The sequence below is a fragment of the Sparus aurata genome, chromosome 16, assembly GCF_900880675.1.
Source record: "Sparus aurata chromosome 16, fSpaAur1.1, whole genome shotgun sequence".
NCBI lineage: Eukaryota > Metazoa > Chordata > Actinopteri > Spariformes > Sparidae > Sparus > Sparus aurata.
The window spans coordinates 698,516-716,285 of NC_044202.1; the positions used below are offsets into that span (position 1 = coordinate 698,516).

General features: G+C 47.7%; 1 protein-coding gene across 3 annotated transcripts in view; it reads right to left on the bottom strand.

Annotated features, from left to right (window-relative positions):
• hectd1 (HECT domain containing 1) overlaps positions 1-17,770 on the bottom strand; it is a 31,392-nt gene that overhangs the window by 1,310 nt on the left and 12,312 nt on the right. The window contains exons 17-42 of one of the 3 annotated variants that reach the window (XM_030443513.1): positions 17,558-17,704; positions 17,341-17,435; positions 16,800-16,905; positions 16,568-16,702; positions 16,347-16,486; positions 15,874-16,086; positions 15,644-15,754; positions 15,285-15,451; positions 14,998-15,174; positions 10,827-11,825; positions 7,559-7,780; positions 6,667-6,800; positions 6,414-6,570; positions 5,577-5,647; positions 5,254-5,405; positions 5,115-5,169; positions 4,799-5,021; positions 4,518-4,600; positions 4,163-4,290; positions 3,391-3,592; positions 2,920-3,057; positions 1,692-2,176; positions 1,314-1,472; positions 1,137-1,215; positions 949-1,042; positions 649-799 (exon numbers count right to left, since the gene is read on the bottom strand). In XM_030443513.1, coding sequence (XP_030299373.1) covers positions 649-799; positions 949-1,042; positions 1,137-1,215; positions 1,314-1,472; positions 1,692-2,176; positions 2,920-3,057; positions 3,391-3,592; positions 4,163-4,290; positions 4,518-4,600; positions 4,799-5,021; positions 5,115-5,169; positions 5,254-5,405; positions 5,577-5,647; positions 6,414-6,570; positions 6,667-6,800; positions 7,559-7,780; positions 10,827-11,825; positions 14,998-15,174; positions 15,285-15,451; positions 15,644-15,754; positions 15,874-16,086; positions 16,347-16,486; positions 16,568-16,702; positions 16,800-16,905; positions 17,341-17,435; positions 17,558-17,704 — 4,823 coding nt within the window. Of the gene's footprint in view, positions 1-648; positions 800-948; positions 1,043-1,136; positions 1,216-1,313; positions 1,473-1,691; positions 2,177-2,919; positions 3,058-3,390; positions 3,593-4,162; positions 4,291-4,517; positions 4,601-4,798; positions 5,170-5,253; positions 5,406-5,576; positions 5,648-6,413; positions 6,571-6,666; positions 6,801-7,558; positions 7,781-10,826; positions 11,826-14,997; positions 15,175-15,284; positions 15,452-15,643; positions 15,755-15,873; positions 16,087-16,346; positions 16,487-16,567; positions 16,703-16,799; positions 16,906-17,340; positions 17,436-17,557; positions 17,705-17,770 lie in introns of all 3 variants that reach the window. The other 2 variants (XM_030443511.1, XM_030443514.1) reach the window with 2 other exon arrangements.

Here is a 17,770-nt window from a genome sequence, read left to right on the forward strand (position 1 = left end):
CCTCGATCTCTCTCTCACTCAACCCTGCTCTTCTCTCCTCTCAGCACCGTCTCTCTCCTCCCGTCTCTCTCTCTCTCCCCGTCTCTCCTCTCACCGTCTCTCTCTCTCACCCGTCTCTCTCTCCTCTCATCGTCTCTCTCTCTCATCCTCTCTCTCTCACCCGTCTCTCTCTCTCCCCCGTCTCTCTCTCTCACCCGTCTCTCTCTCTCACCCGTCTTCTCTCTCACCGTCTCTCTCTCACCCGTCTCTCTCTCACCCGTCTCTCTCTCACCGTCTCTCTCTCACCCGTCTCTCTCTCTCTCACCCGTCTCTCTCTCTCACCCGTCTCTCTCTCTCTCATCCCGTCTCTCTCTCTCACCCGTCTCTCTCTCTCCCCGTCTCTCTCTCTCATCCGTCTCTCTCTCTCACCCGTCTCTCTCTCTCACCCGTCTCTCTCTCACCCGTCTCTCTCTCTCACCCGTCTCTCTCCTCACCCGTCTCTCTCCTCACCCGTCTCTCTCTCACCCGTCTCTCTCTCACCCGTCTCTCTCTCTCACCCGTCTCTCTCTCCACCCGTCTCTCTCTCTCTCACCCGTCTCTCTCTCTCACCCCGTCTCTCTCTCACCCGTCTCTCTCTCTCACCCGTCTCTCTCCCTCTGTATGACTCACCTGTCTCTGGTGTAACCCAGCTTTGGTTCCGTGTAGTTGATGATGTCATCAGCAGTCCACGAAGGTGATTGGTTACCGCAGAGGATCATCTGGACCTCCTTATGACTGAAGGAGCTCAACTTCTCCATCGGAAAGACTCGATTAAAACCCTCTGAGGGAGAAGAACAGGAGGAAGAAGAACAGGAGGAAGAAGAACAGGAGGAGATTCTTGTCAGTTCATTTGATATACAGAAACATGAGGTGTGTGTGTGTGTGTGTGTGTGTGTGTGTGTGTGTGTGTGTGTGTGTGTGTGTGTGTACCTCTGAAGGCCTCCATCTGTTTCTGGATGCCGGTGTGCATACACAAGTCAAACATCAGCTCCACGTACTCCTCTGCGTTCTCCATGGTAACCATCTGTAAACACACACTCAGTTTGAGTCAGTCTGTCCACACCTTCATCATCATCATCATCACTGATGATGTCATCAGCTCTCAGGTGGGCTCTTACCTCGTCGTCTCCATTTGGTTTCAGATCCACAGCTGAGAAACCGTGAACCTTTGAGGACGGACAGAACTGGAAGTTCAACCTGGAGGACGAGACAACAGTTAGCTTCCTGCGTGTGTGTGTGTGTGTGTGTGTGTGTGTGTGTGTGTGTGTGTGTGTGTGTGTGTGCGTGCATTGTACCCGAGGTCCTCGATGCTGAGGGGGGGTCCGGAGCCCAGCGGGTTCCTCAGCATCAGGTCCTGCAGTCTGGTGTTCTTCTCATCTTCAGATAAACTCTTACTGGACAGAATCTGCCTCCTCTTCACCGCCAGCTCCTTCACCTCCTTCAGGAAACTGGCTCTGCAGGAGGAGGAAGAGGAGGAGCAGGAGGGAGAGGACCAGGAAGAGGATGAGGAGAGAGGAGGAGGAAGAGGAAGAAGAGGAGGAACAGGAGGAGCAGTGGTTTCATCAGTGCTGTTGTGTTTATGATGATTAATAAACGTGACCTCACTGTCATCAGGTCGTTCTGAGAAGAGGAGCTCATTAAAAATGGCCGCCGCGCTCTGTCCAGGGCCTCACCTGTGCGGGTTGACGAGCTGGAAGTCGTCCCAGGTGAGAATGCCGTGGTACCAGGCGGGCGGTTTGGGTTTCGGGGGGTCCATGATGAACTCGGACTTGGAGTCCTCGTCGAAGCTGCCCACCGAGTACGTCTCCTGGCTCTCCTCGGTGGACGCCTCCGACTGCACCTCCGACAGCAGCAGGAAGGGCGTCAGGTGAGGTCTGTCGGGGTCGTGGCCCTGCGGGGAGCTGCGGGACTGGTACAGCAGCTTGCTCATGTTGGACTTGATGTCTCCCATGCAGAGCAGCTTGAAGAAGGGCTGCGAGACGGGCAGGTCCACCAGCCGGTTGTCCTGGATGCACTTGGCCAGGAAGACGCCCAGGAAGTGGAACAGCTTGCTGATCCGCTCCAGCTCCTCGCTGTCCTGAGGGAACGGCGCCGGGAACAGACCGCAGGAGCGCTGCACGTAGAAACCAGGAGGCTTCAGACCGCCGCCCAGGTCCACCTGAGACATACAGACAGATCAATGACATCACAGGACAGATCAATGACATCACAGGACAGATCAATGACATCACAGGACAGATCAATGACATCACAGGACAGATCAATGACATCACAGGACAGATCAATGACATCACAGGACGGACACACTCAGGTCAATTTCTTCTTCACTGATATGAGCACCATTTCTGTTCCAGAGATCCTTTATCGATCATAGAGTGCTCACTCGTAGAGGAAAACACTTCCAAAGATCCTTCATTGTTACACCAGAGAGGTCTCACTCTGGACAGATTTGAGGAAGGAGGTCAGGCTCTCTTTGTAAAGGTGCACTGTGTAAGAACTGGCCACCTGTTGAAATACTCCAACAAACAGACGGCAGCATATTACCAGATTAACGGCTAAATGCTGCTAACTGTAGCCGCCATAAGGTAGCTAGCTCGGTTAGCCGTGCAGCTAGCGGTCCGCCATGGGAGTGTTGGTCTTTGGATCCTGACCGGCCGGAGCTAGCTGGTACAACCACAACGTTCTTTCGATAGCTTTGAGTTCACTTTGACGCTTTCAACTCAAGTTCTTACAAATTGCTTCTCAAAGTCAAATCAAATGTTGACACATTTAACTACACGTGTACAATAAATATGTTTTTATGCTGTAAACATCCTGAGACATGTTTCACGACAGCATTCTACTGAACAAGTGTTTTTTCTACAGTTGTACAGAAGACATCAGGTAGTTTTAGTGTCTCACCTGTCGGGACTCGTCGTCGGGGAAGTCGTCGTCACACAGCCAGATCCCCAGAGACGTTCTCTGGAACTCTGCAGCCACCAGAGCGTAGAACTCCAGAGTCGGACCGAGACCGGTTCCCTCCTCACCCTGAAACTCCACCTGACACACAGACCACATCAGACATGTTCATGACAGGAGAGAAACTGGAGGAAGGCAGAAAACACGGAGAGATGACTCATGATCCTTTAAACTAAAGTAAATAATCTCATTGACTCGTCACCAGCAGGTTGAGTTTGTTCTTTTGTGGTGAACAGTCAGAATCAGAATCAGAATCAGGACAAACATCACGTCAACTTCATATATTTTCAAGATGGTGGCAACCAAACGAAGACCAAAGCCTCAGAAACAGAAAACTTTGTGTGCTGAATGAAACTGTATGAAGTGAAATGCAGCTGCAGGTGTCGCAGTGGTTCCGTGGCGTCGCCCGCTCACCTCCAGCACGGACTTCCTGTCGGCGTGGAGCTGCATGACGGACTCGGCCCACTCCATCATGGCTTCTCCTCGGGGCACTTTGACCCGCTCGTGTTTGAGCCGACCCACCCTGAACTCTCCGGGGTCGTCGCGTCTCACCGTGGTGGACGGCCGAGAGCGCTCCATGGTCGCCTCGCGCCGGTTCTGGAGCCACACAATCGCCCTGCAGACACGGGTCAGGAGTCAGAGGTCAGGTTCTGGTTCTGACCGCTGGGAGGGTTTATTATGATGAACAGACTCACTAATGATGCTGCAATTAAGAAATGACACGAGGACATAAAACACATAACTTGAAGCTCAAAGACTTTGTTCTCCGTTCAGCTTCAGGATTTTACATTTTCCAGGTTCTCCTCTCACATTTGGGTTCAGTGACAGAGGGAACGAGTCGGGAGGCTCCAGACGCCAGAAAGGTTTTATGTCAAATCCATTTAGAGGCCGACTTCTGCTGCATTAATCTTTTATTTTCAATCTTCTTTGGACTTTGATTAAAATAAGTTTAACTCAAACTTCAGCAGGTTCATTTTGTTTGTCTGGTTTATCTTGAACATTTCCTCTTCACTCATTAGTTAGTAGAAAGAAATATATGAGTCTCAGAGTCGTCCAAGAGAAAATGTGTAGAATGTAATTAAGTATTAAACGAAGGTAAAGCTGCTCTGACAGTTTAAAGCCCTGTTGTTTGTCAGGAGAGGCTCAGGAGTGGCGTCAGGTTCTGCCGGCTCATCTTCAGTCTCACCTGGATGCTCCGAACGCCGTGCAGGTGAAGTAAAGCTGTCGGGTCTCGAAGGGGATGAGGAAAGGACACTTGGAGGTGAGCTGCTCACACCAGTCGGGCAGCGCTCCGCTGGCCAGAGCCAGAGGCTCCTGAGGACACAAACATCACACCAACATCACATCAACATCACATCAACATCACACCAACATCACACCAACATCCTGCTGACTGAAACAACATCACACCAACATCACACCAACATCACACCAACATCCTGCTGACTGAAACAACATCAGCAGCCATGAAACATTAGTTTTTTATCTCTTCATTGTGTGTAACAGTCATCACTAAAGATGATCAGAACCATCAGACGGACCTCGATCTGCTGCAGGATCTTGGTTGTGATCTTCTTGCTGGTGAACTCCTCCGGAGACGCGTTGAACTGCAGCTCGTCAAAATCTGAACCAAGACACAAATTTCATTCAAACACAGAAACAGGAACATTTGATTTGAAGCATTTCCTGTAATCGGCTGCCTGATCAATCAATTGATCATCAATAATATATACGTTTCCCAACAGGCTACATGAGATTAAAGAATGATGATAATGAAAACTCGCCTGTCACCGTTCAACCAATGTTTTATATATATACACACCTTCCTGCAGCGTGCGAGGGTTGGAGGTGGCGTCTCCTCCGATGATGTAGAGGATGCGCAGCAGCTGTAGGACGTCCTCGACTCCACAGGCGTTCTGGCTGCAGCCCGCCTTCGCCTGCGCCACCTCGCGGGCGATGTCCAGAATCTCACTGCTCTGATTGGCTGAAAGGGAGCTCGGGCTCAGACCACCGGAGCGACCGCCAACGCCGTGTTCACACAAATCCTGCAGGAGGGAAAATGACAGAGTGAGGTGTGTAACAAGGAAACCACCAAGTGTGTGTGTGTGTGTGTGCGCGCACGCACGTGTGTGACTCACCATCTTCCCGCTCTCCTTCTCTTTGTCGGAGTCCTTCAGCTCTCTGTACATTATCCTGCACACAGACAGACACACAGACAGAATCAGAACCCAGAACTCTCTGAGCCTCACCAGGTCCAGACTGCGGCGCTGCTCTTACGTGTACGTCGGCTCCCAGATGCGGCGCAGTTTGTCGGTCTTCACGGCTCCGTTGCAGGACAGCTGCAGCAGCCGCTGGACGTAGTAGAAGATGGTGGACTTGTAGTTGGACAGAGGAAGCTCCACCTCCCGGGTCGTACCCAGGCCCGCCACCTGAACACACACACACACACACACACACACCATTTATATCTGACTTTCACAACCGGCAGGTTTTCTTATGGTATAATTATAAACTTTCACATTTCGAGCTTCAACGTCCCGACTCTACTGGACTGTGTGATAACTTCAGCTGTTCAGGCGTCGTGGTTGTGGTTCTCTTACCTTCAGGGTGAGCGACAGGTGAGGAGACGGAGCGCACTCCACCTCCTCCTGAACCTCCGAACGAGGAGTTCCTGACAGAAGAGAAAGGAAAACGAACCTGAGTGGAAATACTCGCTGAACTGAGTGAGCATCACTGTAACAGACTACACTTACTGTACTTTACTCGAGTATTTGTCTGACTTTCCCTCCCTACATCTGAACCTGCAGCCGACCCAACATGTGTCTATTTGACGTCCTGGGAATGAGACTCAATCAACTGTCTTTGTGGTGCGTTCAGGAACAGCTGGGACAAATCCTACTGATTCTACCTTTAACTTTAATAGTCTTTGAATTCTATTAATATGACGTGAGCTTCAGTTAGCTTTGACCACAAATGTCCTTCAGAGGGAGACTTTTTACTCTGATACTCTGAGTACATGTCAGAGCCTGTAATCTATTACTTTACTGGAGGAAACAAGCTGGATCAGTACTTCTACTTTTAACAGATTCTGTTTTTACACAAGTGAACTTCTCCTAGAGGAAACGATGTGAGGACTTCACCTCTGATTCTCAGATTTATCTCGTCTGTTTTGGGTTAACTCGACTACATTGGTGCAGCGATTATTGATTTTGATGACACAGTTATAATTGACTGTTATTAATTTCACAAAACTATGGATTTATAAAAAATAACTGTCGTTTTTAAAAAAAGAGTTTTGGTTGACTTCATTTTTTTGTTTCTTACTCCAAAATGAAAGAAAAAAAGAGCCTCTCTCAACGTTGCGGGGACGACATTCTGTAATCTATAAAATTGTGCTTTGCTGCTTTTCCTGCTGTGTTGCCGTTGGTTACAGTTACCTGGCGGGGGGATCTCGAGGTCCGTGGTCTGCTGGACGTTAGTTCTTCCTGGTCGGGGGTCGAAGGCGGGGACGAGAGCAGAGAACTGTCTCTTCAGGACGAAGTCGTCGTCCCACGTCCTCCTGCGACCTCCTTTGGTCTCGTACTCCTCCTCCTCCTGCAGGACGGCAGCAGCCACATACTCATCATCACGCCCTCTGACATCACTTCCTGTTACTCACTACTCATGCCACAAAAAGAGAAGGTATATTACCAGGACCTCCTCGTACTCCTGGTCCTCCTGATTGTCGTCTTCATTCTCATCATCGTCGTCGTCGGGCTCCGGGAGGTCCTCCTCGTCGTCCAGCTCAGCCAATAACGTGTTGGCACGACAGCTGTCCAGGAAGTCTACAGGAAGACGACAAGACACACAAGAGGAACGATAATGTAGTTTTTGATGATGATGTGATGCAGCTTCAAGTTTTACGTATTCAAACAAACTCAAAATAACAGACGGAGCTGAATCATCCAGAACAATAATAATCATTTGATCTGATTTCTGAACACATTCTCATCAGGTGTAAAGCTGCAGATCAATGATTTTATCTTAGAAATAAAGATACAAAGTGCTGAAGTGTTTGATCAACTGGAATAACTCTGTTATAAAAACACTAAGTGAATGAATGTTGATAATCAGAGACACTGATCTACAATCTATCACATTTTCTGCACCAAGTAAATCGATTAATCCATCAAGAAAATGACAGATTAATAAACAACGACAATAATCTTTAGCTGCAGCTCGATTCTCATCAAGCTGTCAACGCTGATGAAACTCTGTGAGGTCATATATTAACAAATGTCTGCAACAGTTCCACAGAGTAAACACAACTCTAGAATCATATCGATCAAAATATGATCAATAAATTAAACCTGCTCTGTTTTAAAGAGGATTTATTCAAAAGACAAGATAAGATGGTTTATTGACATCCAAAATATGTGAACAGAAATGTTAGCAAGCAAGTTAGCTGAGGCCGGCTGTGTGTGTGAGAGAGTGTGTGTGTGTGTGTGTGTGTGTGTGTGTGTGTGTGTGTGTGTGTGTGTGTGTGTGTGTGTGTGTGTGTGTGTGTGTGTGTGTGTCTGTGTGTGTGTGTCTGTGTGGTCACCATAGAGAGAGAACTCCGCCTCCTGGCCCGTGTCGCTCTCGCTGGACGTGGACGTTAGGCTGGTCGTCAGGGTGTTGCTTAGCAACTGTCCCACCGACAGCCCTGTGGTTGCTGTGGCTACGTTATTGCTGCTGGTTACTATGGAGGTTGACATGGTAACGGTGGAGGTGGTGCCGGTGGTGGTGAGGTTAGGAAAGCTCTGAGCGCCCATGAGAGGAGAAGCTGCAAACAAACAAACAAACAAACAAACAAACAAACAAAGGGCCGTTAGTGAGCAGCAGTGAAGCTCGTTAAGGTCCAGTCAGCTGACTGGACACAGCTGCTGTGATTGGCTGGAGGAGGCTCATGCTGTTTACCTAGCAGGATGCAGACCAGAGCAGCCACCCTGCACCTGGTCTCACCTGGTCTCACCTGGTCTCACCTGGTCTCACCTGGCTGCTACAGTGTAGTGTTAGTGTAGTAATACTGCAGTACAGTGTAGTGTTAGTGTAGTAATACTGCAGTACTCTCTGGCTGCTACAGTGTAGTGTTAGTGTAGTAATACTGCAGTACTCTCTGGCTGCGACAGTGTAGTGTTAGTGTAGTAATACTGCAGTACTCTCTGGCTGCGACAGTGTAGTGTTAGTGTAGTAATACTGCAGTACTCTCTGGCTGCTACAGTGTAGTGTTAGTGTAGTAATACTGCAGTACTCTCTGGCTGCGACAGTGTAGTGTTAGTGTAGTAATACTGCAGTACAGTGTAGTGTTAGTGTAGTAATACCGCAGTACTCTCTGGCTGTTACAGTGTAGTGTTAGTGTAGTAATACTGCAGTTACAGTGTAGTGTTAGTGTAGTAATACTGCAGTACTCTCTGGCTGCGACAGTGTAGTGTTAGTGTAGTAATACTGCAGTACAGTGTAGTGTTAGTGTAGTAATACCGCAGTACTCTCTGGCTGTTACAGTGTAGTGTTAGTGTAGTAATACTGCAGTTACAGTGTAGTGTTAGTGTAGTAATACTGCAGTACTCTCTGGCTGCGACAGTGTAGTGTTAGTGTAGTAATACTGCAGTACAGTGTAGTGTTAGTGTAGTAATACTACAGTACTCTCTGGCTGCGACAGTGTAGTGTTAGTGTAGTAATACTGCAGTACAGTGTAGTGTTAGTGTAGTAATACTGCAGTACAGTGTAGTGTTAGTGTAGTAATACTGCAGTACAGTGTAGTGTTAGTGTAGTAATACTGCAGTACAGTGTAGTGTTAGTGTAGTAATACTGCAGTACTCTCTGGCTGTTACAGTGTAGTAATACTGCAGTACTCTCTGGCTGCTACAGTGTAGTAATACTGCAGTACTCTCTGGCTGCGACAGTGTAGTGTTAGTGTAGTAATACTGCAGTACAGTGTAGTGTTAGTGTAGTAATACTACAGTACTCTCTGGCTGCGACAGTGTAGTGTTAGTGTAGTAATACTGCAGTACAGTGTAGTGTTAGTGTAGTAATACTGCAGTACTCTCTGGCTGTTACAGTGTAGTAATACTGCAGTACTCTCTGGCTGCTACAGTGTAGTGTTAGTGTAGTAATACTGCAGTACTCTCTGGCTGCGACAGTGTAGTGTTAGTGTAGTAATACTGCAGTACTCTCTGGCTGCGACAGTGTAGTGTTAGTGTAGTAATACTGCAGTACTCTCTGGCTGTTACAGTGTAGTGTTAGTGTAGTAATACTGCAGTACTCTCTGGCTGTTACAGTGTAGTGTTAGTGTAGTAATACTGCAGTACTCTCTGGCTGCTACAGTGTAGTGTTAGTGTAGTAATACTGCAGTACAGTGTAGTGTTAGTGTAGTAATACTGCAGTACAGTGTAGTGTTAGTGTAGTAATACTGCAGTACAGTGTAGTGTTAGTGTAGTAATACTGCAGTACTCTCTGGCTGCTACAGTGTAGTGTTAGTGTAGTAATACTGCAGTACAGTGTAGTGTTAGTGTAGTAATACTGCAGTACAGTGTAGTGTTAGTGTAGTAATACTGCAGTACAGTGTAGTGTTAGTGTAGTAATACTGCAGTACTCTCTGGCTGCGACAGTGTAGTGTTAGTGTAGTAATACTGCAGTACTCTCTGGCTGCGACAGTGTAGTGTTAGTGTAGTAATACTGCAGTACTCTCTGGCTGCGACAGTGTAGTGTTAGTGTAGTAATACTGCAGTACTCTCTGGCTGTTACAGTGTAGTGTTAGTGTAGTAATACCGCAGTACTCTCTGGCTGTTACAGTGTAGTGTTAGTGTAGTAATACTGCAGTACAGTGTAGTGTTAGTGTAGTAATACTGCAGTACAGTGTAGTGTTAGTGTAGTAATACTGCAGTACAGTGTAGTGTTAGTGTAGTAATACTGCAGTACTCTCTGGCTGCTACAGTGTAGTGTTAGTGTAGTAATACTGCAGTACAGTGTAGTGTTAGTGTAGTAATACTGCAGTACAGTGTAGTGTTAGTGTAGTAATACTGCAGTACAGTGTAGTGTTAGTGTAGTAATACTGCAGTACTCTCTGGCTGTTACAGTGTAGTGTTAGTGTAGTAATACTGCAGTACAGTGTAGTGTTAGTGTAGTAATACTACAGTACTCTCTGGCTGCGACAGTGTAGTGTTAGTGTAGTAATACTGCAGTACAGTGTAGTGTTAGTGTAGTAATACTGCAGTACTCTCTGGCTGTTACAGTGTAGTAATACTGCAGTACTCTCTGGCTGCTACAGTGTAGTGTTAGTGTAGTAATACTGCAGTACTCTCTGGCTGCGACAGTGTAGTGTTAGTGTAGTAATACTGCAGTACTCTCTGGCTGCGACAGTGTAGTGTTAGTGTAGTAATACTGCAGTACTCTCTGGCTGTTACAGTGTAGTGTTAGTGTAGTAATACTGCAGTACTCTCTGGCTGTTACAGTGTAGTGTTAGTGTAGTAATACTGCAGTACTCTCTGGCTGTTACAGTGTAGTGTTAGTGTAGTAATACTGCAGTACTCTCTGGCTGCTACAGTGTAGTGTTAGTGTAGTAATACTGCAGTACAGTGTAGTGTTAGTGTAGTAATACTGCAGTACAGTGTAGTGTTAGTGTAGTTATACTGCAGTACAGTGTAGTGTTAGTGTAGTAATACTGCAGTACTCTCTGGCTGCTACAGTGTAGTGTTAGTGTAGTAATACTGCAGTACAGTGTAGTGTTAGTGTAGTAATACTGCAGTACAGTGTAGTGTTAGTGTAGTAATACTGCAGTACTCTCTGGCTGCTACAGTGTAGTGTTAGTGTAGTAATACTGCAGTACTCACTTGCAGTACTCATGACGTTCCTGCCCAGCGTGTTGGTGTTGTTGTCGCTGCTGCTGCGGCTCAGGTTCATGTTGTTGGTGGCGTTGGTGCGCGACATGTTGGGAGCGCGGCGGACAAACGACTCCATGAGGCTGGCCTCCCGTGATGACAGGTTGGGCACGCTGGCGCTGGAGCTCATGGGAGCGCCGGCGGCCAGCAGAGAGCTGACAGAGAGCCGGGCGTTCGCCGCCGAGCACAGAGGCCTCTGGGAGGGCGTGTCCTTGCTGGATGACTCCGACACGGAGCTGACGTCGGGCGAGCTGACGCTCACCAGCCCCATTGAGATCGCCGTAGCTGGGTCGGTGCTCGACGCGGATGAGTCCTTGTTTCTGGATTCGTCGCCGGGGGCGGGTGTGTCGGCGGTAAGCGTGCCGGAGCTGGATGCCGAGCCGGAGCCGCCCTCCACCGCAGAGGACAGCACGACGATCGGCTCCTGCTGCTGTCCGTCAGAGCCGACCCCGACCCCCGTCACTCCTCCCACCCCGGAGCCCTGGTCGAGCAGCAGCCCCTCGGCCCTCCTGTCCAGCCGCAGACCGCCGGCGCCCGGCAGCCCCACGGAGGAGCTCAGGCTGATGTCGGAGGAGGAGGCGACACTGCAGACGGAGCTGCTGCTGCCCTTCCTGCTGGAGGAGCTGGCCCCGCCCAGCGACGTGGCCCCGCCCTTGTCTGGACAGTTATTTTTCACCAGGCTGCTCCACGACTGCTGCTGCGAGGACGAGGAGGTGGAGGAGGACGAGGAGGACGTGGTGGTGGTGGTGCCGCCGCTGGCCGCCGGCGTCACCGAGGGTCCCACCGTGGAGGAGGCGGGGCCTGAAACAGTGGATGAGACAGGTTTGGGTGACGGCGCTGTGGCAGCCGACTCAGGGTCGTACCCTGGAGCAAGCTTGAGGTCAAACTTCCCTTCAGCGCCCATACGGTAAGAGTTAGAGCCGCCAGCATCCCAGGTTACATCAATCCAGCCTGGATGGACAGAGAGATAGGAGGGAGACGGACGGATGGATGTCAGAGACCCGGCAGAGAGAGAGACAGACAGAGAGAGAGACAGGTAGAGGTAGAGACAGGTAGACAGACAGCAGAGAAGCAGCTTACAGTCAGAGCAGCTCCACACTGGACCAGGACTGTTTGTGTGAAATGTTCCTTTAAATTCACAGTGAATCGTCCCGTCTTCTAATTCGTCTGATCGTAATCATCAGAAAATGTAACGAGGACTTTTCACCGGCCGTCTCGTCACAACAGTTTGTTCAGTCATTAAAGTTTTAGTCACCTGTTTTTTCATAAATCTCATTTTAGTCTGAACTTTTTGTGAACTGTGTTGTTACGAGATCGGTTATCGTTATTCAGATCAAACAGTGTCAGTTTTTAACGATCTTTGTCCAGAAGCGCCTGCTGCACCTTTAAACGATAAGTTTGGGATCATTCTTTATTTGTTCAGCGCCAATTCAAAGCAAAACTCATCTCATGGCACTTTTCAAACTGAGCAATTAATTTATTTACAGAGAACCAACATGAACCTGATGAGCAGCACCTGGTTTAACAGGCACCAACCTCGAGCAGAACCGGGCTCAGTGGGACCATCGGCCTCCAAAGTTGTTCATTTATTGTGGGTTTGAATTTTAGTTCATCCACATTAAAAGAAGAAAAATGTAAATGTTAAAAATATTTTCTCAAAACAGCCGAAAAATTTAATAAATATCAAACTGTTTAAGCTTTTTTTCCTTAATTCAATTAGCTGTGAATATGATGAAGTGTTTCATTTTGATGTATACAAGGAAAAATAAATTATAGTGATCCTTAAAAATATGAACCCATTTTAATTAATAAGAAATGTGCAAACTTAACTGCATTCGTCTTTTTCTAAGTTAAATATCTGGAGCTCGTCCGTCTGTTATTTAACTTTAGATTTATAGAACATTAAACCGTTAACACATCGAGGTCGCGCGGCTTCGAGGAGGTTTTTGGTCCAGGTGGAGCGATGAGAGAGAAAAATATGAACACAGTCACAGAAAATGACAATCAAAGCAAAAGTAGAAATATTTCTGGCAAATGCAAAGCGTCAAAGCCACAGAAAGAAATTAAACTGAGAAACAACAATAATCCTGCTGTGTGATTTATAAATGATAATCAACAGAGCTGCTGGTGGCGTCTCCATGCTCAGCTCACTGACAGAACATCAGATCTGGATTCAAACAGAAACACAGAGAGGAGCGAGAGGAAGGGAGGAAGAGGAGGAGGAGGAGGAGGAGGAGGAAGGTGTTCGTTACGTCCTGCACGAGCACAGATGTGAACTATGGTTTCAGTGTAATCTCACTGACTGCATGCTGGGATCAGACCGATCAATACTTCACTCTTTTAAGATGCTCACTGTCGTAAATGCTGCGCAGACTCCGACTACAATCAGTCTTTCACAAGCTGCCTTCACTCGACAGGACAGAGACGCTGAACTACTCGGTAGGAAAAGAAGAATTAACTTGAAAGATTAAGAAACGCGGTAGCAGCATCAAACTGTCTCTTTCTGTTCTGTTCTGTTCTTACTTTGTTTCTTTCAGTTCATCACCCAAAACAAATACATCACCGACAAGTGATCACAGACTTCTGTCAAATCATGACAACTAAAATGAGCACAACACGCTGCTTTTCTCTCGTGTCGCCAACCGTCGTGTACGACAGACGCCTCATCTCTGCGCTCCGACAGAAAGACGAGGGGGTCGCAGTGACACGTGAAGCCAAAAAAGCTTTAAGGCTATAAAATTCCCTGATTCTTCCTGTTATGTGGCCCAGAGAGCGTAAACACCACAGACTTCCACTGACCGATCAGGCGAACATGAATAGAGATAAAATAATCTAATCTTTGAGGATTTATAGCTTGTTAACTGCTGTGATGTGCGCTGAGCTCTCAGTGCTGCTAAATCACAGGTTTCCTACACACAGTGCTGCGCCTGAAAGCATCTTTCAGCAGGTGGGCGGTGCAGTCGCAGGTTCTCAGAGGTTTCAGGTTAAGCTCGTGATAAAGGTCGTGTTTAGGAAAGGAAGAAAAATGTTAATGTAGAAATGTTCCTGTCTTCTTACAGGAAGCTGCTGAGTTTAGATCCTGTGAAACAGAACGATGCTGATTACAGAGTCACACATGAACGCTGACTGTGGGCAGATACCTGAACCAGCAGGTTGAACAACTTGGACACCAGCTTTACAGTTTAACTAATTACTATGCTCACATTTACGTGTCATTTTGATATAAAAACCTGCGAAGTAGCACTTTCATTTTCATTTAGTATTCCCTGCAGTGAGTTTAGACACCAGCACTGATTTGACCGTTTTTCACCTCATGCATGTATTAATATTCTGTGTATCTGTTAGAAGTGTGTGAAATAATTAATTAATGTCGATTAGTTCTGCCTTTGTGTTCCTCCAACATCACGCAACGTGAGTGTGAAGGTGGTGCAGCACCCGGACAACTTACTGCGCGGCACATGCTCCAGTCTTCTTTAAATTCATCTTCAAACCGGTTTCTTTTATCTAACGACTGAATAATTACCTTTACAAGACGACCATTAAGCTGCTCACATGTCACCAGATGTTACGAGCTGGAGAGGACGGAGCAGCTGCTAACAAACACACACCGCAGCGTTCAACACAACTGAACAACTGTGTTGGAAATAACTCGCAGTGTGGAACTGTTTGAATAAAAGGCTGCAGATCGTTTATCTGGTGTTTCAGCAGATTCAGGAGGTTAAGGAGTCTCCCCTGTCAGTGCATTCAGTCAATAATACATTTTGAATTGAGAATTGTTTTGAATCGACACCCAAGAACTGAAAAAACACTACATATATGCACATATATGCACATATATGCAGTCCATTTGGAGGAGGTCATTCTGTACAAAGTGTGAAGTTCTAAACTTCAAATTCCGAAAGTACAAACACAAGTTTTCAAATTAAGAACTCGATGGCACAAATATCTTCCCACAGTCGAGCCTCTGCGAACAGAAACAGGAAGCTGGAGTTCCTCCGAACCTTAAAACAAGTCAAGCAATGAAACATGAAAACATTTCAGACGGTTCACCGGCTCCTCTGAAGCTGCAGGATGAGTTTGGAGTTTAATGTCTCAGTTTCTGTTCTCTCTGGACGCGTCTTACCGTTGTGAGCCTCTCCGGTGACGGTGCCCTCTCCGGCCGGGTTGCCGTCCTGGTCGCGCCACTTCCAGTCGATGCCGCGGACGACCCGCGCCCCCGGGACGATGTACTTCATCACCTGGGAGCGAAACAGGCGACGCTGGCGACGAAGGTTCGCCTCCGCCTCCTTCACAGCTTTACCTGAGGGGAGGAGACAGATGATGAATGGTTGATATCAAACAAACATTCAGCTTTTACATCAAGGACAGAGCGGGATAATCCAGCAGCAAGAACACAAGATGGCGGCGTACCGAGCTGGTCCTCACAGACGGCGGTGACGGTGCCGTACAGCTCGAGTCCGGACAGAGACAGATAGTGAGTCTGACCGCTGGCGTTCTTCCCCATCTGTTTGATCCTGATGTGTCTCCACCCCTGCTTCTCCTCTTTGGACGGGTCCAGAGGCCACGTGGCCGTCGACCTGAGAGACACACACACACAGACACACACACACACACACACAGACACACACACACACACACACACAGACACACTATAAGCTTTTGGTTGTGTGGAGCCTCTTGTTGTTCATTTATTTATTGGATTAGAGGAGAATTCTGGGTACTGATGAGAATTCTGTGCTGAAGGTGTGTCACAGCTGATCGTGTCGTACCCCGGCTCGTTGAGGCTGCAGTCGTCTACGTGTGTGTAGAGAGTCGTCCAGTTCTGACCGTCCTTCGACACCTGGAACACCCAGTTCCTCAACGCAGAGCGGCCGTAACCCCTGAGAGAGAACAAGCAGACAGATGGAATATAATATAATATAAATGTATTTGACTTTGGCTGAAATGTCTGAAGATAGATGTGCGTTTGTTTTGTCCTTGGGTGTGTTTGTTTTCGTACCTGGCGTGTCTCAGTGTGTACGCTGAGGGAATGACCCAGAGGCCGAGGTCGACGGCAAACCAGGCGTTCTTGTCGTCATTGGTGTGGCAGTTGAGAGCGGAGCTATCCCGACTGAGGATGTCCTCCAGCCGCCCGTAGGGGAGGTTCCGCCCCTCTGATGATGTCACCACCACGAGGCCATAGGCAGCAGGATTTACCCACTCATACGCCGTCCTGACGAGAGCAGAAATGAGATAACTGTCCCTTAATATCATCACCAATACCTCAATCGCTCACATTCTAACAGTTTAAAGTCATCATTAAACATATTTAGAAGTCTATGAATGAAAAGCACAAAACAATAAATCAGACCAAACTCCAAAAGTCTGCCATATTTATTTTGCCGTATCCAACATCAGAATAAAATGATGCTACAGAAGCTCCTCAGTTTGTCTTCAAGGTAGAAATGGTACAAAAAATATAAAATAACTTACTTGGCATTGGTTCCGACCCAGTAGATGATTCCGTTCTCGTCGAAGTCGTGTTGGTGTCTGAAAGTGAAGGTCTGTCCTTCCCTCAGCTTCCTCACGAAGACGAAGGAGGAGCGCTCGAAGTCGTACCACTGCTTCGCCACCTGGAGGAGACGAGGTGGAGGAAGGAGGTCAGAACTAAACTGTATCACACATTAAAGTAAAATGAGTGGAGGAGTTCTCACCATCTTCAGCAGGTACTGCTCCAGAGACTCCACGGTCGCGAGCGGTTCCATCTTCAACATGCGGCCCGTCCGGTCGATCAGAGCCGTCTCGCCCGGCGCTCGCTCCAGACGGAACCGCAGCCTCCTTGTCAAGATCTGGTGAGCACAAGAACTCAGCGTTAAGTTTGTCCATCAGACATCAACCACCAGATTCCTGAAGACACACCTGGATCCAGAGCACACGGTGACTCACCTGCAGGTTGTATGAGGAGCCTGGAGTGTCGTACAGGTGCAGAGGTAGACGTTCTATTGACTCCAGGACAGCTATCAGTTTACGGATTAAGGCAACAGCTGGTCGGCTGTAAACACACACACACACACACAGGTCAGCTGTAATCTGACAGTACTCACAGTAATCTATTACAGCCCCTCCACACCCTGCACATCTGTGCTATCTTAGTTTTTATTGAATTTGTCATCTTTGTGATTTGGTGTGAAGTTGTAATCTTTCTAAAAGCTCCTCACAGATATCAGCATGTTGTTTAAACACTCTAAAAGTAATCTGGATACAATCTGGATGTGTCAAAGAAAACAGATGTGGGCAGTCTGAACAAACTAAGTGTGTTTGTCGGTTTGTAAGATCATTAAGACGCAGCCTCCCTCATGCCGATCTGTTCATGAAGTTTACTGACTCAACATCACAACAAAACTCTAATCTGACCATCAGTCTCATTATCAGAGGAATCCAGCACCTGTGGGGATCTGCAGAGGGTGGACATGTTTGTCACACTTACCTTTCATCGTCTTCATTCTCGCTGAAAGCCGCCTTAAAGACATTGATCCTCTCCATTAAAGGCTTACAATCATGTTTCAGGTCCAGTTCCACACTCTGCACACACACAGACAGAAGAACTCACTTTACAACACGTCTGAGTGATTTTCACAGCCATGATTCAAGCTGAAGACACGACACACCACAGGTGAGACGAGGGGTTTAAGAGGATCACTCACACTGTTGAGGACAGTGAACAGCGCCTGGACCAGGCCGCTGCTACACATCTCATACGGAGAAATCGTGTTTTCATCCTTCAAAACTACGATCAGGTTCTCCAGGGCCGTCTTCATCAGGTCCCTCCACGTGTTCTCCCCTTCAATACACTGAACACACACAAACAAATCACACAACTGACCAGACTGAACTTAGAGACCCTGCGTTACATCAGG